The 17311-nt window shown below is 41.9% G+C and overlaps 1 protein-coding gene across 2 annotated transcripts in view; it reads right to left on the bottom strand.

Annotated features, from left to right (window-relative positions):
- dtx1 (deltex 1, E3 ubiquitin ligase) overlaps nucleotides 1-17311 on the bottom strand; it is a 46469-nt gene that overhangs the window by 13162 nt on the left and 15996 nt on the right. For both annotated transcript variants that reach the window (XM_069699693.1, XM_069699692.1), the window contains exon 3: nucleotides 5040-5787. In XM_069699693.1, the coding sequence (XP_069555794.1) occupies nucleotides 5040-5787 (748 nt within the window). The remainder of the gene's footprint in view (nucleotides 1-5039; nucleotides 5788-17311) is intronic.

The raw sequence follows: 17311 nt of genomic DNA, 5'->3' as shown, positions 1-17311 counted from the left end.
TACAGAGGATCAGTCACGGATCTGTAACATAACATTAATTAGCAATGCCTTTCATCTTTATTGCTTTCCAATTCAAGCAAAGATCTCACTACGAGCTGGAGCGCGTATAGCATAATAAATGCGGTGATATAACATCTGCAACGCCAAAAAAACAACCAGCAGCAGCTACTGATTATCCTTATCTGCTAAACGGAGAGAAACAAGCCTACACACTTGTCTCCACTGTGTTTACGGTTTCATTTATACAAAGAAAGATAGATGCACATCTTGCAAACAATTTCCTATTCCCATTCCTGTCTAATTATTTCTATATGAAGTTTGTGATTACCCATGAATGCACTGCTGAAACAGAGGCTGTGCCTTCATCCAGCCAGTCAACCTGTAGCCAGAGTGCATCTGCCACCTTCCATCTCCTTCTGTTCTCTGTTCTCTTGACTAGGTTTTTTTTGTGTTTTTTTTTTAAAGAAATGTGCACCTCTGCAGAAAGTGACCCCGTCTGTCTCAGCTACGCCTTGAGCTCTGGGGTTAAAGACACATGCCACCAGCTCCTCACACGGTGCTGACAGTCCCTCACACTGGATGACTTCCAGGGTTTTCACTCTTTCACTCTTCCCCTTTGCCCGTTCTCTCACCCAGACACCTATCACTCCTGTTAAAACCCACAACAATCTTTTGTCCTTGCTTAACTGGCATTTCCATGGTAAAAACAAATCAATGATACTAAACAATAAGCTGTCTTTGCTTGTGCTCAGATCTCGAAAGCATTTATACCTCATCATCAGTGTAAACAAGTGCAGACCTCGCACCTCTCCACCGTGACACTACTGTTCTAGCACTCCAGTTTTGATGAGGCACATTTCAGCGAACCACACTGAACCTTGTCACCTCTGTATTTCTTTCGTGCTGCCAACTCAATTTTTTTCTCTCCCTCCTGACCCGTGTTCTTCTTTGCCCCCTTCTCTTCATCTTCTCTGCATGAAGAAATCAAAAAAGGTTGAGCATGGTTACACCAAAACCCGTGAAAGAAGATAGTGTGGAAAATGCTGCAAGGGAATTTCTATTCAATTGTCTAATGCTGTGATTTCTGACCGAAAAACACTGCAATTAAGCAATAAACCCAGCCCCTAATCCATTAACACCACATTAATAACGGCCCCTGGCAGGTCAGAGCATGAGGGCTGCTGTCTCACTATCATCCTCAGGGAATCCTCAGCCTGCCTTGAGGACTTAATAGGACATGATTCCCCAAATAGAGACACCACATTAAGCCTGATAGAGAAAGTGCTGACGGAGGACTAACATCTCCTCATCTGTTTATTATGCGCTGTAATGACAGTGCGAGGGTGGTCGGATGAAGAGAACTCCAGGAGTGCTTAATTGCATATTGATGTGAGTAGCAGGAGGCAGAGGCTAGCCCCTCCTCCCTGCTACAACGGGGATGGGGGTGGGGGAATTCAGAATAACCTGAAATGCCCTGAAAATAAGCAATAAAGACACCAAAAATGTCCAAATGGCAGCAGTGTGGTCCACATGAGCTCCCATGATTTATACATTTGTTTCAATATTAATTTTTATTGTATGGGGCGCACCAGAGCGGAGCAGCGAAGCAGCCCACTGAGGGATGATGATCTCTGCACTCGGCACACTAACAGCCCTCCAGTCAAAACCAAGACAGGCGTTCTCAACACGAGGAGCTGGTAGACACAGCCGACAGAGGCGTGAACACATGCTTTTTGTTCCATATGAATATGACTGAACTTTTTTTGACCTGCCAGAGAACAGAAAGCGATACTACGCAGTAATTCTGTCTAGAGATTTGTAGAGCAGGCCGGAGTTCTATGAAACACTGGTGTGCATAGAGAAAGTGCACAAGAGGAGTAGTTTCAAAGACAAAAGAGACCTGAGAAAAAACTTCTGAAATTCTTTCTCTGTTCATTTCAACACAAAAATGTCTCTTTATCTTTTAAACAGACATCAATATTATTGTTTCTCATGTCTCCATGTAATCAAATCATAACATTAAATCTCATATTGAGAGACTGATTAAAAGCTGGAGCTAAGGATAAAATACTTGAGAACATTCACACACACCTGTATTGGTTTTATTATATGGCACCTTTTTCTAGTTAAACAGTGCCTTGTTTTAATTCCCATTTAACAAGCAGTACATTAACTATTACTACTACAATTTTAAAGCAGATTTAAGTTTTTCTTTATGTATTTGTCAACTACTGTGGTCACCTATAAAAGGAGACTGGTGTATACAAAGATAATGGACAAAAAATAAAATAAAACATAATTAAAAGAATGAAAAATATGTCTTTGTAGGAAAACTGCTGACAAATACCACTCATTACTACACACTTAAAAATATTAGTATATCTGCAAATATATTCTGTTTAAAAAAAAAAGATCAATAAATGCATAAATAGTTTTATACTTGCATTTGAAGCCATAGACTGAATATAAAATAGGTGTAGTTTCTGTGGCTAAAAACTGAAGCCAAAGTGCTTTAAAGTGCAATACCACGAAGGGCCTGTAGAGGCTGTCGCCAAAATAACTATGACCCCCATTAAAAAAGTATCTACTTCTCTTATTAAAATACAAAGTCAGTAAAAAAAATTTCCACAATTCATAATGGTCTCATTAGTTAAATTCACTCCTTTGGTGGTCTGGTGGTCCTTCTAAAAAATTATTCTCTTATAAATCAGATATAAGGCCTCAAAGAGAGGTATGTTTGGAGGTGTCCCTGGTTTGATTGACATGCCTGGGGTGTAGTCAGGTAGTTGCTTTAGTTAGGCGGGCAGGTCCTCAGTCACAACTATGAGTTAAATTCTCCCCAGCTCGTCCAAATATGGTTACTTCTGGCTCCAAAAAAACCAAGATGGCGACTGCCAAAATGCCAGAACAACATCAATTCACGAAGCAATGGGTGGATTGTTTGAAACAATTGGATCAACTGTCAATCTTATTTCATTGAACGATTTTGATAATTGTTTTCGGTTATTTTTCAATAAAAATAAATGTCAATCACTGTCTTGATCTTTTCTCAGGTTTATGTCCCTTTATACTGAACATTGTTTTGGCCATATTTTGCCAGTCCATGGACCAAACAATTCAACCACTTAACAAAGACAATAATCAGAAAAATAAACTGTTTTACGAAAATCATCTTTAGTTGCAGCCCTGCTTTTAGCACATGCACCAGTGTGAATAGTCTATCTGATCCATAGCAGTCTGCACCTGGTGCTACTACACTGCACGGGTGGTGATATGTGGGCTGCCCAGTAATAAGATAAACTGATGTGTTGACACAAACCAGCAGATGGTGCCACTTCTAATATTTGTGCATGTAAGATAGATGCATGTAGCAATGCCACCCCCTCCTTCCTCCCCCTCCCCCATCACCAGCAGCTTCACAGCACACAACCAGCGGTTTCTTGAGACAATAAAAAGATCAATATGTGAACTGCAGCCTTCATCATCAATGATACACAGGTCACAAAAACATAAACCGAGCTGTGCTGGCTTATGTAAAGAAGAAATCAATCCTATGCAAGATTATTTGAGGTATTTTTACATGATGCCAGCAGTTATAAACCTGTCATCAGATACAGCATGGTTGTTTATATATGTAAAGCAGCAAAGTAAACTGTGCCAAATACTTTCCTTGCACCCATCAGCAGTTATATTAGGGCGTGGGTGTGTGAAAAACAGATCTGATGTTTTACATTCTGTGTGGGTTCACTGTTATCTGTTGCTTGTGGGAATGTGCGAGGGAGTTCACATTTCAGTTTGTGTGTGTGTTTGCAAGCTCTCATGTCCTGCTGTGTGTATGTTAACCACACTCATCCTGTACGTCGAGCCACTCGCCTGGGAACCGCTGCACTCCACCTCGCCTGTCTCTTCCTCTCTCTCTCTCGCTCTAGCTCTCTCTGTCTCCACAGAAGTCTTCTGCGCTGCGAGCTGAAAGAGTCACATTTCGTCCACAACTTTGCGCACCTGTGCTTTCACTGAATTCTTCAAATACAGACTATCAGAGTAGGTCACCCTGTGCTGGCTTTCTCTATCGCTCATAATTTTGCACAAAGATGCATCATTTCCCACCCACTTGGTGTATGCTGTGCTATGGCGAGCGGAAGCCCCTGTACATTTTAATGACACTAAATTAGGCCACAGAGAGAAAGCATTTGTGCCCGGGTGAAGGACAGTATTATTCAAACATGCAGGAAGTGTGTCTCTCCCCATGAGCGACGAGAACAAAATGGAATCAAATTAGATCAGGAGAGGGTTTATTTTAGTAAAAGAAAGCAGGATAGGGGCTGAAGTATCGGTTACAACGCTAACACTTCTTTTCCTTGGTTCCTTTCTCTGAATCACTCTGAGGTCACAGCGCTCTGCTGAAGCTCCCATTTTTCCTTGATCCATTATTCATTCTTCCCCAGTGGAGCTCTGCCTCTATGGTAAATAGATTTCCACAGCTACACCAGAGCCCACTTCATATGTCTGACCGTGCATCATGAAACAAAGATTCTATTAAACACACTCACATACATACAATGTCAGACTGTTTCACATCTGGTGAGACAACAACCACAGCGTAGTGTAATAACAAATTAGTTCAAAGCAGAAGCAACAGAATGATCCAGAAGAGCTGCAGTATTTCACGCCTATTGGGGCCAACATAAGCTCATTATGGAGCAGTAACCATGACAGACACACATTTGGAAGAAGAGGCTTTTTCCTCAGTATATTCAGGCGAAGGAGAATCAGCTGGACTTTTTCTGCAGATCCATTGATCAGCATGTTAACGAGAGTAGTCATAAATCAGCAGGAGGAACGGGGGTAAAGAAAGACAGAAATTGAGTACAGCACACGAGACACATTCAGGGTGAAACTTTGTGAAGCAGACAGCCTCAGTGGAACTGAAAATTAAACTGGATCTGAGCATTATAACAAATAAAAGGCGACTGCAGACACCAGAAAATCTGAATTCGAGAATAATGGGAATGCATGATTGTGTCTGTAAACATCATTACCCTGGTGGGATGGCTCCTCTGGCAGTCCCCATGGAAATGCGCTGGGTGCCAGGCCGGTTCAGGTTGTTCTGTCCGTTGATGGCTAGAGCGTGGTGGCCATGGGTGGATGAAAGAGATGGCATCACGGGGGAACAGGGGAAGTTGGCAGTGGACAGTGGCAACTGCACCTGTTCAGCTTTGGCTTGCCCACCTCCCACACTCATGTTATTGTTGTTGGTGCCGGAGGAGCCGGAGGTTGGAGACCAGAGGGAGGTCCCAGCAAAGGTGTTGCTCTGCCGCACTACAGTGAGGGTTCCTGTAGCGCCTGGGTTCCCCGCCGTCCCTCCGTAGAGCTTCCGCCGCTGAGAGGCCAGAATAGCATTCGAGGCAGCTCTCGTGCTGTTGACCAGGATGCACTGCTGACAGGAGCAGGGCTGGCCGGAGCTGGCGCCCACCGGCCAAGACTGCGACTTGGGGATGGAGCCCATGGTGAGCGGGTAGGCCAGGTCCATGCGTCGCCGCAGGCGTCGCTTGCGCTGGCTCTGCCTGTTGGTTTGAGACATGCTATTGAAGTCGATGACGTAGCAGTAACCCAGGGAGGTCAGGTCCAGCCAGGGGTGCTGCTTCTCGTAGGCGTTCTGGATGGTCACACAGATATCCATGTCGTACGGCGTCCATGAGCCGTTGTCGTTCTCCCACTCCCATACCACGCCTTTCCCCGGGGCGGACGACGGCTCATAGAAGTTCCTCTGCACGGGTCTCATGGTGCCTAAAAGTAAAAAAGAGAGGAGAGAAGGAACATGAGGTTGAGCTGTCATCATGAAAGCTGGTAAGATGTTTCAGTCTTTGCAAGTATAATCCAGCAATTTAGTATGCTGCAACTGAACTCAGGGGATTTATGAGACAGATTAAACATTATACATCCCATTATGCATTACATTTCCCATGATGCAAGTGAATAGTATTTTTCTAACATCACACCTCCAAAGCAAGACGTCTCAAACCCATGTCTCACAAACCTGATGACAGCATCAGGTTTATTTATTTCAAACACTCGTATGAGTTCCTGTATGTTCAGGAAAGAAAATTGTAAAGTCAAAATAACCCTGATGATGTCATACGGGTAACTTGAGTCATGCTTCTCGCAGGAGAATTACTCTGCATGATGAGTAGTGAATTTCATGCGTAAAATCAGTGGTGACCCTTCAATTTGTTTTAATTAATTAATTTTGACCACAGTTAATGAATGAAATTGGGCTAATTTAAAGAGAAATTGTAGATATTCTCTGGCTAGGGTTTTACAAATGCAGAACATTGCTTGCTTTTCAGCATTCGTGACATTAAAACTTTGTTAGCTTTTGATGGAAATATGTCATTGTAATCAACAGTTGAATAACTATGTAAATGATTAATAGAAATAAAAAATATCAGCAGATAAATGGCTGGTGACATTAACCGGAGGCACGATGCAGTTTTAATGTTTCCTCAGTTTCAAGCTCATCAAGCGAGTTAACAAGTGTTGAGGTAGCAACTTGACCATCGGATGGAGATGAGTTGTAACCCTTCAATATCTGCCCGAGGGAATAACAAGCTGGGCTGCAAATGCTAGTAAAATCCTTCCTTCCAAGAATCTTCCACTGTGTATTAAACTGCATGCATGGCCTTTCAGAAACACAGACATCCTACCCACAATGCCCTGCTGTCTCAGTCTGCACTCTGTTTTGTATGATGACAGGAAGGAGAGGGACATGGAGCTGGGAGCTTTGTACCTCTGTCCCTCTGCTGCTGGCCACTCAGCTCCCACCTCCATTATAAGACGCGAAGGAGATGCCCAGGAGACACGAAGGAGACGCGAAGGAGACACGAAGGAGACGCCCAGGAGACGCCAAGGAGACGCCAAGGAGACGCCCAGGAGACGCGAAGGAGACGCGAAGGAGACGCCCAGGAGATGCGAAGGAGACGCCCAGGAGACGCGAAGGAGACACCCAGGAAATGCTCAGGAGACGCTCAGGAGCTCTCCACCAGCAGGTATTTACAATTCGTATAAATAAAATCTGTTAGGGCCCACGTACGTTTAGCATACTGTAATAATAGGATGGAGATGAAAATTAATTCATCAATTATTAATGCTTTGTGTCGCAGTTATAGGCCATAATTAAGAACAACCTTTTAGGGCTGCCAGGTTGCCAGCTTTTGAAAAAAATCCAGTATTTTCAATAAGTTGGCAGGTGTTTGGCGTTTCTACTTGGTTACGCAGTTTAAAAAGGTAACAATCTTTGAGTAAATGCTCACAGGTTTTTCACTCTCATAAATTAGGTGTGCAGTAATATATGTTAATGACTCACTAGTAGAGCTGCCGAATAAGCGTTAATAAGCCGTTAACAAACAATTATCTCCAGAGAAAGGAGGTCAAAAGGTCTGTCTAGGGGAGTTTTCACAACCTGGCAACCCTGAAACTCTTCTTAATAATAGTTTATGACTAATAGATATAGCATAAGCAAATGATTTAACTGCTATTAAGGCATTATTATCTTTATAAACAAGTTATATACCATTATATTAAGAAATCGAGTTTAAGAACTACAGAGTTATATTATTACTTCCACACGTGTCAGTAACACTGCACAACTCCTTAGTTAGCGAGGACATGAACGAGTCGGCCGTCGGTGGAAACAAACACAGAAAAGGATATCTTAATAAGCAGTTACCATTATTGTAACTGCTCAAATATTTGCCTTTCTTTCGTTCATTTTTGTTTCCCTCGTGTGCTTTCATTTGTCATGTACCTGTAAGTTATCCCGTTTTTGATTTAGCGGGAGAGAAAAGGACGGTTTGATGAGCAGACAAAGTCAAAACAATGTGAAGATGGAGGCAGACAAGCAAAGGGCCTTCGGTGGTTGACACTCGAGTTCGCAGAGATAGAGCAGACTACACAGTGGAGGTTTTTCAGCCACGCTCTCCGCCGCCGCCCTCTCGCCCGGATGCTGCTCGCAGCTCCAGCAGTTTAATCTAGTTCTTATCTCGCAGAGAGTCAAATGTAACCAAACAAGTGGGAGAAGAAGTGGGCACCGGTCTGCACGTGTTCAGTCCCAATAGAAGCATGAAAAATAAGCAGGCGGCAGACTGACGACATCCACAGCTCCACAGGGGATTCCTGAAAGGGTTGAACCACTCCTGCCGGGGCTGCGGTGTCAAACTTAGCGAGAGGAGCTTTGACAAATCGCCTTACTTCCTTCCAGTTACAAACTGACAAAGTGCAAGTATACAGAGCATTTTTACTGGAGAGCAATAGTATAAATTACGTGTGGCCCTTTTCACTCTGTCCACTTGAAATGCATTTAGTTGAACTATTTTGCATGTTGTCTGTAACTAAAATTGAACTTATCTTTGTATTTAAAAAAAATACTTGTTTTTTGTGTTCCTGAATGGAAACACACGTACTGATTATTGTCTGCAGATTATTTTGTTGTAATTATGTTTTCGTTGTACTTCTTTTCCTCTGCTGCACAACCGTAATGTACAGATCAGCATTTCTTAATGAAATTACAGGTGGAGAAAAAGATAAAGCTGATGATATTCTGCACTTTTCTTATTGTCAACAAACCCTGTAAAAAACACCTGAAGTCTCACAGTGCATGCCTCTGCGCCATAAATACATTGTTGCCCAGAAACAGTTAAAAATACATAACTGAGCCATATGGTTGCACATACTCACTGGAGCCCTACATCTGTATTAATCCGCAGTTGAAAATGGGTCCTTGACAAATATATTTTTGACTCCTATTTGATTCATGGTTACGAAAGACTACAATGCCCAGATGGTTTGGAGGACTATTGAGCCTTCTTAAAAGGTAAACTACTTATTTGTGAGATTGAGGCCAACTGCCACAGACTACCACAAAAAACAAAACTGAGATACAGACGTGTCAGATGTATAAGTATGCAAAAGAAATAGTCTTCTTTTTTGGACAAAGAAAATTTAGTCCTGACATTTTAAACGGTACCAGACAAACGCTATGATAGCTCTAATACAATGTACAGTATTACTACAAATTATTTTCTCAATTAATTGTTTGGTAAATTGAAGTAAAAAGTAGAAAACATTGAGAAATGCTCATCATAATGTCCTAAAACGACACAGCAACGTGAAATATTGACCAACAAGACATAGACTCAGCCCATGCGACACGCAACTGAGAGTCTGGAACAAGAATCGTACGTGGTGGCACTTTTGCCTGAAAAGCAACTACAATTTAAAAATGGAAAGTGTTTTTTATACAACCAACACACACAAAACACACACAGACACGGGCGTCATCGTCATACTCCATTACAGACGCAATCAGCCACCGTCTCCTCTTCAGCAGCTGGCAAAAGTCTCCTCTATTCATCACTGCGTCTCTTCTGCTTGTAGACCTGTGACATGCTGCCAGCTGCCGGCGGCTTTGATACGCCGGTGCTGGATGATGCCTATTTGATCGTTTCATTAGAAAATTTGGTCTAGGTGTCAAAGAGGTTCCCTATGTCTATGCTACAGCTATTAGACTCAATTATAGCTGCCAGAAAGGGGGAGAACTGAGCTGGCTCTGTGCGCCGCATTCAGAGTGACCTTAGAGAGCGACTGAGAGGGTCACAGAAATTGCAATTCATAACACTTAATGGCTTATGAATTAAGTTTTCCTTCTGGTTATTCATAATCACACATGCATGCTCAACAACAAAAAAAGGTAATAACATGTTTGTCTTTGGAGACCTCGGTAGCAAACGTGGTGGATCTATCAGGTTGTTGTGGGCCGGCTTCGATTAAAGAGATACTTAAACTTTGATAAATACGAAACACAGATGCGGGGTAATATTTATGTCTAGATTCAAAACAATTAGTTGATCAATGATTATTTGAATGGCTTCTATGGGGGTATATTCAAATTTGATTAATCAAATTAGTTATTTTTTTGTACAGTACTTGCGCTGACACTTATTAAACTGGATACTTGATTTAGTTGCTGCATCAGTGCAGACGGTTCAGACTGTAGCTCTGAAGGATAACATGTCATTTTTTAAATATGCAGAATGATGACAGGTGCTTCAGGTCATTTATGACTCTGGTCTTTCATTAAAATCTAAAAAAAAGATGGTTCAATCATATTTCAGTCTTTTTGTATTTTGTAGGGAGAAACTTATAATAATGAAATATACCTGAATTAAATCAAAAAAATGTTTGCTTTTCTCCGAGGCCTGACTTACAAGATAGAAGAGCAGAAAAATATAATATATAGTATATATATGTGCCAATTTTCACTTAAAAATGATTAAAAAAAAAAAAAAAAAAGATCTGAGAAGGGAAAATCTCACCCTATGTAACCTATGATGACCACTTTATTTTGAGGGGTCAAAGATTAAAATGGCTGGAAACCAAATGATGACAATGAAATTGACAACAAATGTAAGAGGCAATTGATTTTCTTTCTGTTTTTACAAGCAAAAATGCAGAATTTTGTTTTACTTTTCTTTGTTATATGTGGGTTTTTTTCTGAGTGTCTTAAGATGGTTGGATAAAAAAAAACATTTGAAATAAATCGCATTTATATGTCAGATTCTTTACATAAAAGAATAATCTAAACATTTTCCTCGACTTTCCATCCCCAATCAAAACAATAATTTGAGATAATAATCAGCAAACTAATCAGTAATGGCTGCAGATGCAGCCCTATTCATGCAACATTATAGATAAACATAAACAATACAGACTGACACTGATATATTCCATTACACGTAGGACAAAGAAAAGTTGGGTAATTTCTCTGCTGAGTTTACACTATTCATTGTGGGTAGGATGTCAGAAACACAGACATCCTACCCACAATGCCCTGCTGTCTCAGTCTGCACTCTGTTTTGTATGATGACAGGAAGGAGAGGGACATGGAGCTGGGAGCTTTGTACCTCTGTCCCTCTGCTGCTGGCCACTCAGCTCCCACCTCCATTATAACACAATTACTGTAGTCACATGGGAAATCAGGACACCTTAGCCTATCCATCTCCCCGCCGCATGTCAGCAAGGGTATCCAGGCACTATTGCAGAAGGCGTCACCCTCTCCTTCCCCACCTAATTTAACGGGTAAATGCACACTTCCGTGCCAGGGAGGACCAGGGTGACAATGGAGCGACGGGAGTGTGTGCAGAGGATGAATAAGAGTTGAAATGAGTAGGGGGGTTGGTGGGCAGCGGTAACCCCTGATCCGGCAGCTTGGTGCCGGCTCCAGAGAATAGAATGCATCAGCAGAATCAGCAAGTCTGACCTTGAGTCGCTGCTGCAGACTGTTGCTAAAGGACTCAGCTTGACGGCTAATTTCATTTGGAGCTGCCGAGAACTTCGCGCGCGCGCACGCACGCACACACACACACGCGCACACACACACACACACACACACACACACACACACACACACACACACACACACACACACACACACACACACACACACACACACACACACACACACACACAGTCAGATGACTGCTCAGTGAGCCAGCTGTCTGTGTCTCTCACGCTTTCAGTCAGTCAGCCATGCACAACTTTCTCAGCCAGTTGCATCCGTGCCTGCTCACAGCTTGCGGGCTTGAGTTCTTCTATTTTCTCTTAATATAATAATTTAAAAAAAAACCAATAACTTGCTCGCTGACCTTCTGTGTATGTTCGGCGAAGCAGTGGAAGGCTCTGTGACGGTGAGCCACACATCTGAACTCTTCATCTCGGTGGCTCCTCGGGGATGCATTATGTTCAACACTTTCTGCATCGCTGCGTGTTTCTGGCTACGATCAATAGCGTCACAGCTTCACACAGTCTTACTCAGCGGTACGTTTAACACAAGCTTCATAAATATTTGAACATATGGAGATGTTTTATTCCCAGGCATCAATTTAAACATTTCAACTTTGGTGAGGAAAAGATTAACAATATCTCTATTTGAAGGCCTATTAGTCCTGTTAGTTCATGAGAGCTCAGATGGAGCCAGATGCATGAAATGTGCTCATCTGAAAGATTTTCTATAAACAGTTCAGTGGGCTCTGAGGGATTCTGTGTTTGGCAGTCTGATTTCTTGAGTGTAATTAAAATGAGGTGAAGACCAAGCATTGCTCAGTGTTCACAGACTTTAACCACAGTTTGTGACTCTCATGTTAACCATCGCATTCAAGTCACAGAGCTAAGTGTCCGATTTTCCACAGAAATAAATACAGAGAGGTCCTTTAACAAAGCTGAATCTGTCCTGAAGGTTTGCTGCAGGTAAGTTGTGTGTTTATTGGAGGTTATGTGCTGTAGCTAGTGTTATTCTATGGATAAAGTGACTTTCTAGCACCTGGATGTTGTTTGCGAAGAAGTAGTTACAGCATTTAACCTCCCCTTAAAGTCATAGATCATTACTTTTACGTTTCTGTTTGCATACGAAGAAAACAAACTGCATCTATATAAGCTGGGGAAGAGCCGAACTAACAGTTTGTGCTTGCCTCCATAAGTTAAACTAACTGTCTCCTGGGCCTGAGTGAACAGATGGATAAGAGAGTGGAAGCAGTGGGTCTCATTCACTAACAGTGTGTACGCACAAATCTATGCTTAAACTGTGCATACGAATATTTGACGCGCAAATCTGGGATTCATCAATATTTTCTCCTAGTCATCCTAAATTTGTTCGCAGAGTACAAACAAATTCAGGATAGCTTTAGACCATGTGTGTGAACAAATGATGACTACTTGGCTGTCTTAGAAAATGCAAACACTTTTAGCATATTAAAACAAACTGCACTCTTTAAAAAATGATTTAGTAAACAACAATATTGAAAACCGTTAATTGACTAATGCATTGACCAAATGTCACGAATCCCACGTTGATTTTGCGTGCACACTCACTTTGTGTGCAAAGTAAGAACATTTCTAAGCACATATTAGTGAATGAGGGCCAATGATTTTATCTCTGGCCAAAAACGTGAATAATCGCTAATAACCATTCCTTTAAGTCAGTTTGTCAACTTTGATGGGTGTTCTTGAAAGTTTTAATGCTATTTTCTACTGCTTGCTTTATCTTCTGACTATGTTTGGCTAAAATGGTATGATTAACTAATTGTTTTTTGCTCTAATGTTCTGACTTCTTTTTAGAGACTGCATATCCACATCTCGATAGTTTTTAAGTACAACACTATTGTTACTTATATAAATGACAAACAAGCGACCTGCTTTAGCCCAAAGTTAGCTGGGAGAGGCTCCAGCCACCACGCAACCCCGTCCAGGATAAAGCGGGTATAGTTAACTGATGGACGATAACCACAACTACAAAAGTAAGAGCCAAGATCTAAAAAATCAGAAATACTTTTTTTTTTTTTAATATTTGCATTCCTCTGCAGGGACTGCACAGGTTGTTGATCAGGGACTGTGGGAGGAAAGACCAGAGGGCACAACAACACAGGAGTCCCAGGGCCTCATGTGGGAAGTTTTATTGAAAACATACAACCTGAATTTCAGCTCCCTGCCTCCTTTTCTGCCCTAATTTACTGCTGTATATACGATACAGGCTTCTGCCAAAAAGCCAGGACTGAGTTGTTGATGTTCTCCCCGTGACCCGTCATTCTCTTCCTAAAAGGAAACCAAGCGAGAGTGGCCACTTCCTGTCTGACCCTGGATGCCTTTGGCAGCCATCTTTCCTACCCTTCCTTCTCATCCCTTATCTCCCTCCCATGATGTCCTGCAGCTGTCCTTTCCCGACACCAGCGTGGTTCCCCTCGGGCGAGCTGTAGCTGTGTGATGTATTGCCACATCGGGCCTCGCTGTGGGACTCTGACCCTGCTGTCACACAGGGCCAGGTGGGTTCAGGGTGAGCTCGGTTGCCCTCTCACATCTTAGCTTGGGGGGGAAAACTCCCCACAGTCTGTTCAACACGAGGCCGTGCCAGTCTCCATCCTTAATAGCTTTGTTTTCCTCTGGAAATTAGGAAAGGCCTGTCTGAATCACTCTTTTAAATGGAAGGACATGCATCATTAATTTGCAACATCCTTGACTGCCCTCAAAGACAGGGGAAGGTAGCAGATTGGCAAAATGATGCTTTGTGGTTCATTTTACTGCATGCTTATATTAGACCTGTGCAATTACTCCAAACACAATATATAACAAGAGACGCAGTGTGGCCCGAAGATGTAATTTAACCTCGATGTAGAACTCTGCTGTGACACTGAGGGACCGAATTCACTTCTACCTGGTTGCAGCTCCACACAGTGAGCACCAACTCTCATCTAAATCTGTCACTGGGGTTACATCATACCTCTGTGCTGTGGTCATCCAGGAAAGTATGATAAAAAAAACACCTTGAATGGAAACTGTCAGTGAGGTATGGCCTGATGCGTTACCACAGGTAATACTTGAACATCTGCTGAAACATGCATGACTCAAGCTTTGTTGCTACAGAAACACAAAGGAAAGCTTTTGTTGTCATGGCAGCTGTCCCTCGGGCTGAGAGAGGAAAGACCAGGAGGTACGTTTGCCCATGTGTGAACCTTCCTACTTCTCCTTTCCCTGAGAACAACACCGGCAGAGTCAACTCCTCGACTCGCTCATCTCATCTGCTGCTGACGCCAGCTTTCCACCGTCTCTCCTGGATCCTCACCAACGATGTGGCGCTGAGCCATTCTTCACATTTTCCACTCTGTCACTCACTGGACCCCATCCTGCTCTCACACAATGCTCAACTCTTGGACAGAGAGCAGAAATCTGTGTCACTGAATTAGGGCCCACATCACCTTGTACTTAATACTCTTCTTCGCGCTGCTGATGCTGTGGGAGAAAAAGCAAACGAGAAGCGCCCGGATCAAGCTTCATAATATATCCTTACAATTGATGAGCCTCTCCAATTTCCCTGGGGCTGTGTTGAGCCAATTAAAACGTAGTGCTGCATTTTTCCATTTAACTACAGAAGGCGAGAGGCCAGTAACAGGTTCAGCATCATCTGCCTCAATGCTGTCTGAGAGGTATTTAGAGTTAGCTGAGCACTAGTCTCTGCTGGAAAACATTCCTCAGAACAGAACAGAACAGACTAATATTAACTAATACTAACATTACTTTAACCAACATCCCATTCATTTGATCTAACCTTCATGTACAGAGTGAAGAAAACCCTGATTGTATTTCCATTTAATTGATTAATTAAATGTTAAACTGTTCAAATATAATGAAATATGCATATTGTTTGCAGAGCCAATGCTGATATATTCAGATTGCTTTGTCCACGGATGGTGATCCATCTGAAAATAATCCCATCATTAATTAGATATTGGCCCTCAAGAACGGGTATGTTTGGGGTGGATAAGTGCGACCAACAATGGTAGCGGTAATACAGTTTCAGTACACAACATGCACTAATGGTGGTCAATACTGTTTGGTTAAATGGTGCTTCAACACGTTCTGCATTAACCTGAGGCCTACAATCATTGGGATGCGACTGGAAACCATCATTAAGGGAGCATAGCCAGACCCATATATTCAGTGAACAAATTTGGGTTTGGAAACACAAGGTTAACACATCTCAGGTTTTTATGGAGAAGAACTAAGTTGTGAACTGTATACAGTACGTACACAACAGTGCGCTCACATGTAATAAAAATAAGAGGAATATTGGACAACACTTTAATTGCTAAACGGCAGTCGGGCCTATGAACATTCATATTTTTGTCTCTCATTAGCTGCCAATTATTTTGTGACCTTTGTTTGTACGATACAGTTTTCGGTTAATGAGCAAACTTGTTTCATGTGTAAACCAAATGCAGATGCCAGCGTCGACACACCAGGGGGCCTCGAAGAAAGAGGTTAAAGGGGCAATCATACTTAGTTTACAGAACATTGCAGAGAGCATTACATAGTCTGTGAGAACTAAAGGATGCAATTAAATTGGAGCTTTCCACAGTTTGGAAAAATAGTTGTGCTTGTTTGCAGACTGCAAAGTTTGAGAAGAAATGGTGGGAAAATCCGGTCATCTGAGTTTGAAAGACAGACATTTAACAGACAGACAGGGACTAATGAATGATGCTACCAAAGTGTATTGTGGGAGAATGTAAGATCTGTTGCTTTATGTGGTTAAAATCAAGCTTCTATGAGCTCGACTGCTTTGATTTTTAATTAATTAATTTAAAAACCTATTTCATAAATATGCTGCCAAAATCTCTTCAGCTTTAGTCTATACAATAAATTATAAACAAATACAGCATACGTCGAGGAAAACACATTTTTCATTTCTACCCTCTTCCTGTTTGGGTTTATACAATTACTTTCGGTCTTTAGTTTTGATGACATAAGTTCACTTTCCAGCTGTTTCAAGATGTCAACAGAACAGTTTCTTTCTAGACTCACTAATTTGCAACAAAACTCAGCAATCACAAAAGGAGAGATTCATATCATCAGACAAAGGAAAGTGAGTTTCTACTTGAGTTCCAGCCGCAGATGCAGCCACAGCTTGTTGTTTGACAGAAACAAAACTCCCCATTCAGTGTTTTTTTTTTTTTTTTTACAGCGAGGCAAAGTACACCACAGCATTGTTCATAGCTTTCTCTCACTTTTACTTTACCAGAAAAACACTCATGTTGTTGTTACACTGTGGCTGAGATCTCACAATGTACAGTACATAAAGCAGAGGCCCTCATTTTCTAAAGAGCTGCTGAAAGTCGATCCGGTAAAATCGTGAACTGAAGTCAAAGTCGACAAAACAGGTAAAGACAGAAAAAACAACGAAAATGTATGCATCAAAAATGAAATCATGGATTGCAGCAAACCTTCACGACACAATCTAAGGGTTAACTTTTCCTTTTAACGATAGGTTCACAGTCGTTCAAGTCTGTATTGAAGCATCAGCCAACCCACGCACAATGAAAAAGGTTTAACTTGATGTAATTATTCCTCCTGGTCATTCAGGTCATTTCTAATGCTCTTTTAGAGTAAGTAATGGAGGGACAAAATGCACCATCCTCATGCTGGGGACAATAGAAGAAAAATATACTAAATTAAACTAAGCTGAAAAGATATCAGGCAATGACAAAAAAAAGACATGCAAAACCTACAAAACTTTTAGGCATTGTTCTTACTCCAGCTTCAAATGCATTAATTGTGTTGCTACAACTTCTCGTATCGTTTCATCTAGTTGTACACTGTCACTATTGTTGTAACCACATTTAGAAAGAAACGCTCAGCTTCATCACACTTAGCCACCCCCACAGGTCGATGATCGGTCGGCCCTTCATAGTGGCTGAACAAACCGTCATGCCAA

The sequence above is a fragment of the Brachyistius frenatus genome, unplaced genomic scaffold, assembly GCF_029030835.1.
Source record: "Brachyistius frenatus isolate BFR_SWC_R1_liver_20210118 unplaced genomic scaffold, ASM2903083v1 Contig_31, whole genome shotgun sequence".
In the NCBI taxonomy this organism is placed as follows: domain Eukaryota; kingdom Metazoa; phylum Chordata; class Actinopteri; family Embiotocidae; genus Brachyistius; species Brachyistius frenatus.
Note: the sequence above shows the minus strand (reverse complement) of the source record. Positions and strands in the feature narration are given on the sequence as shown.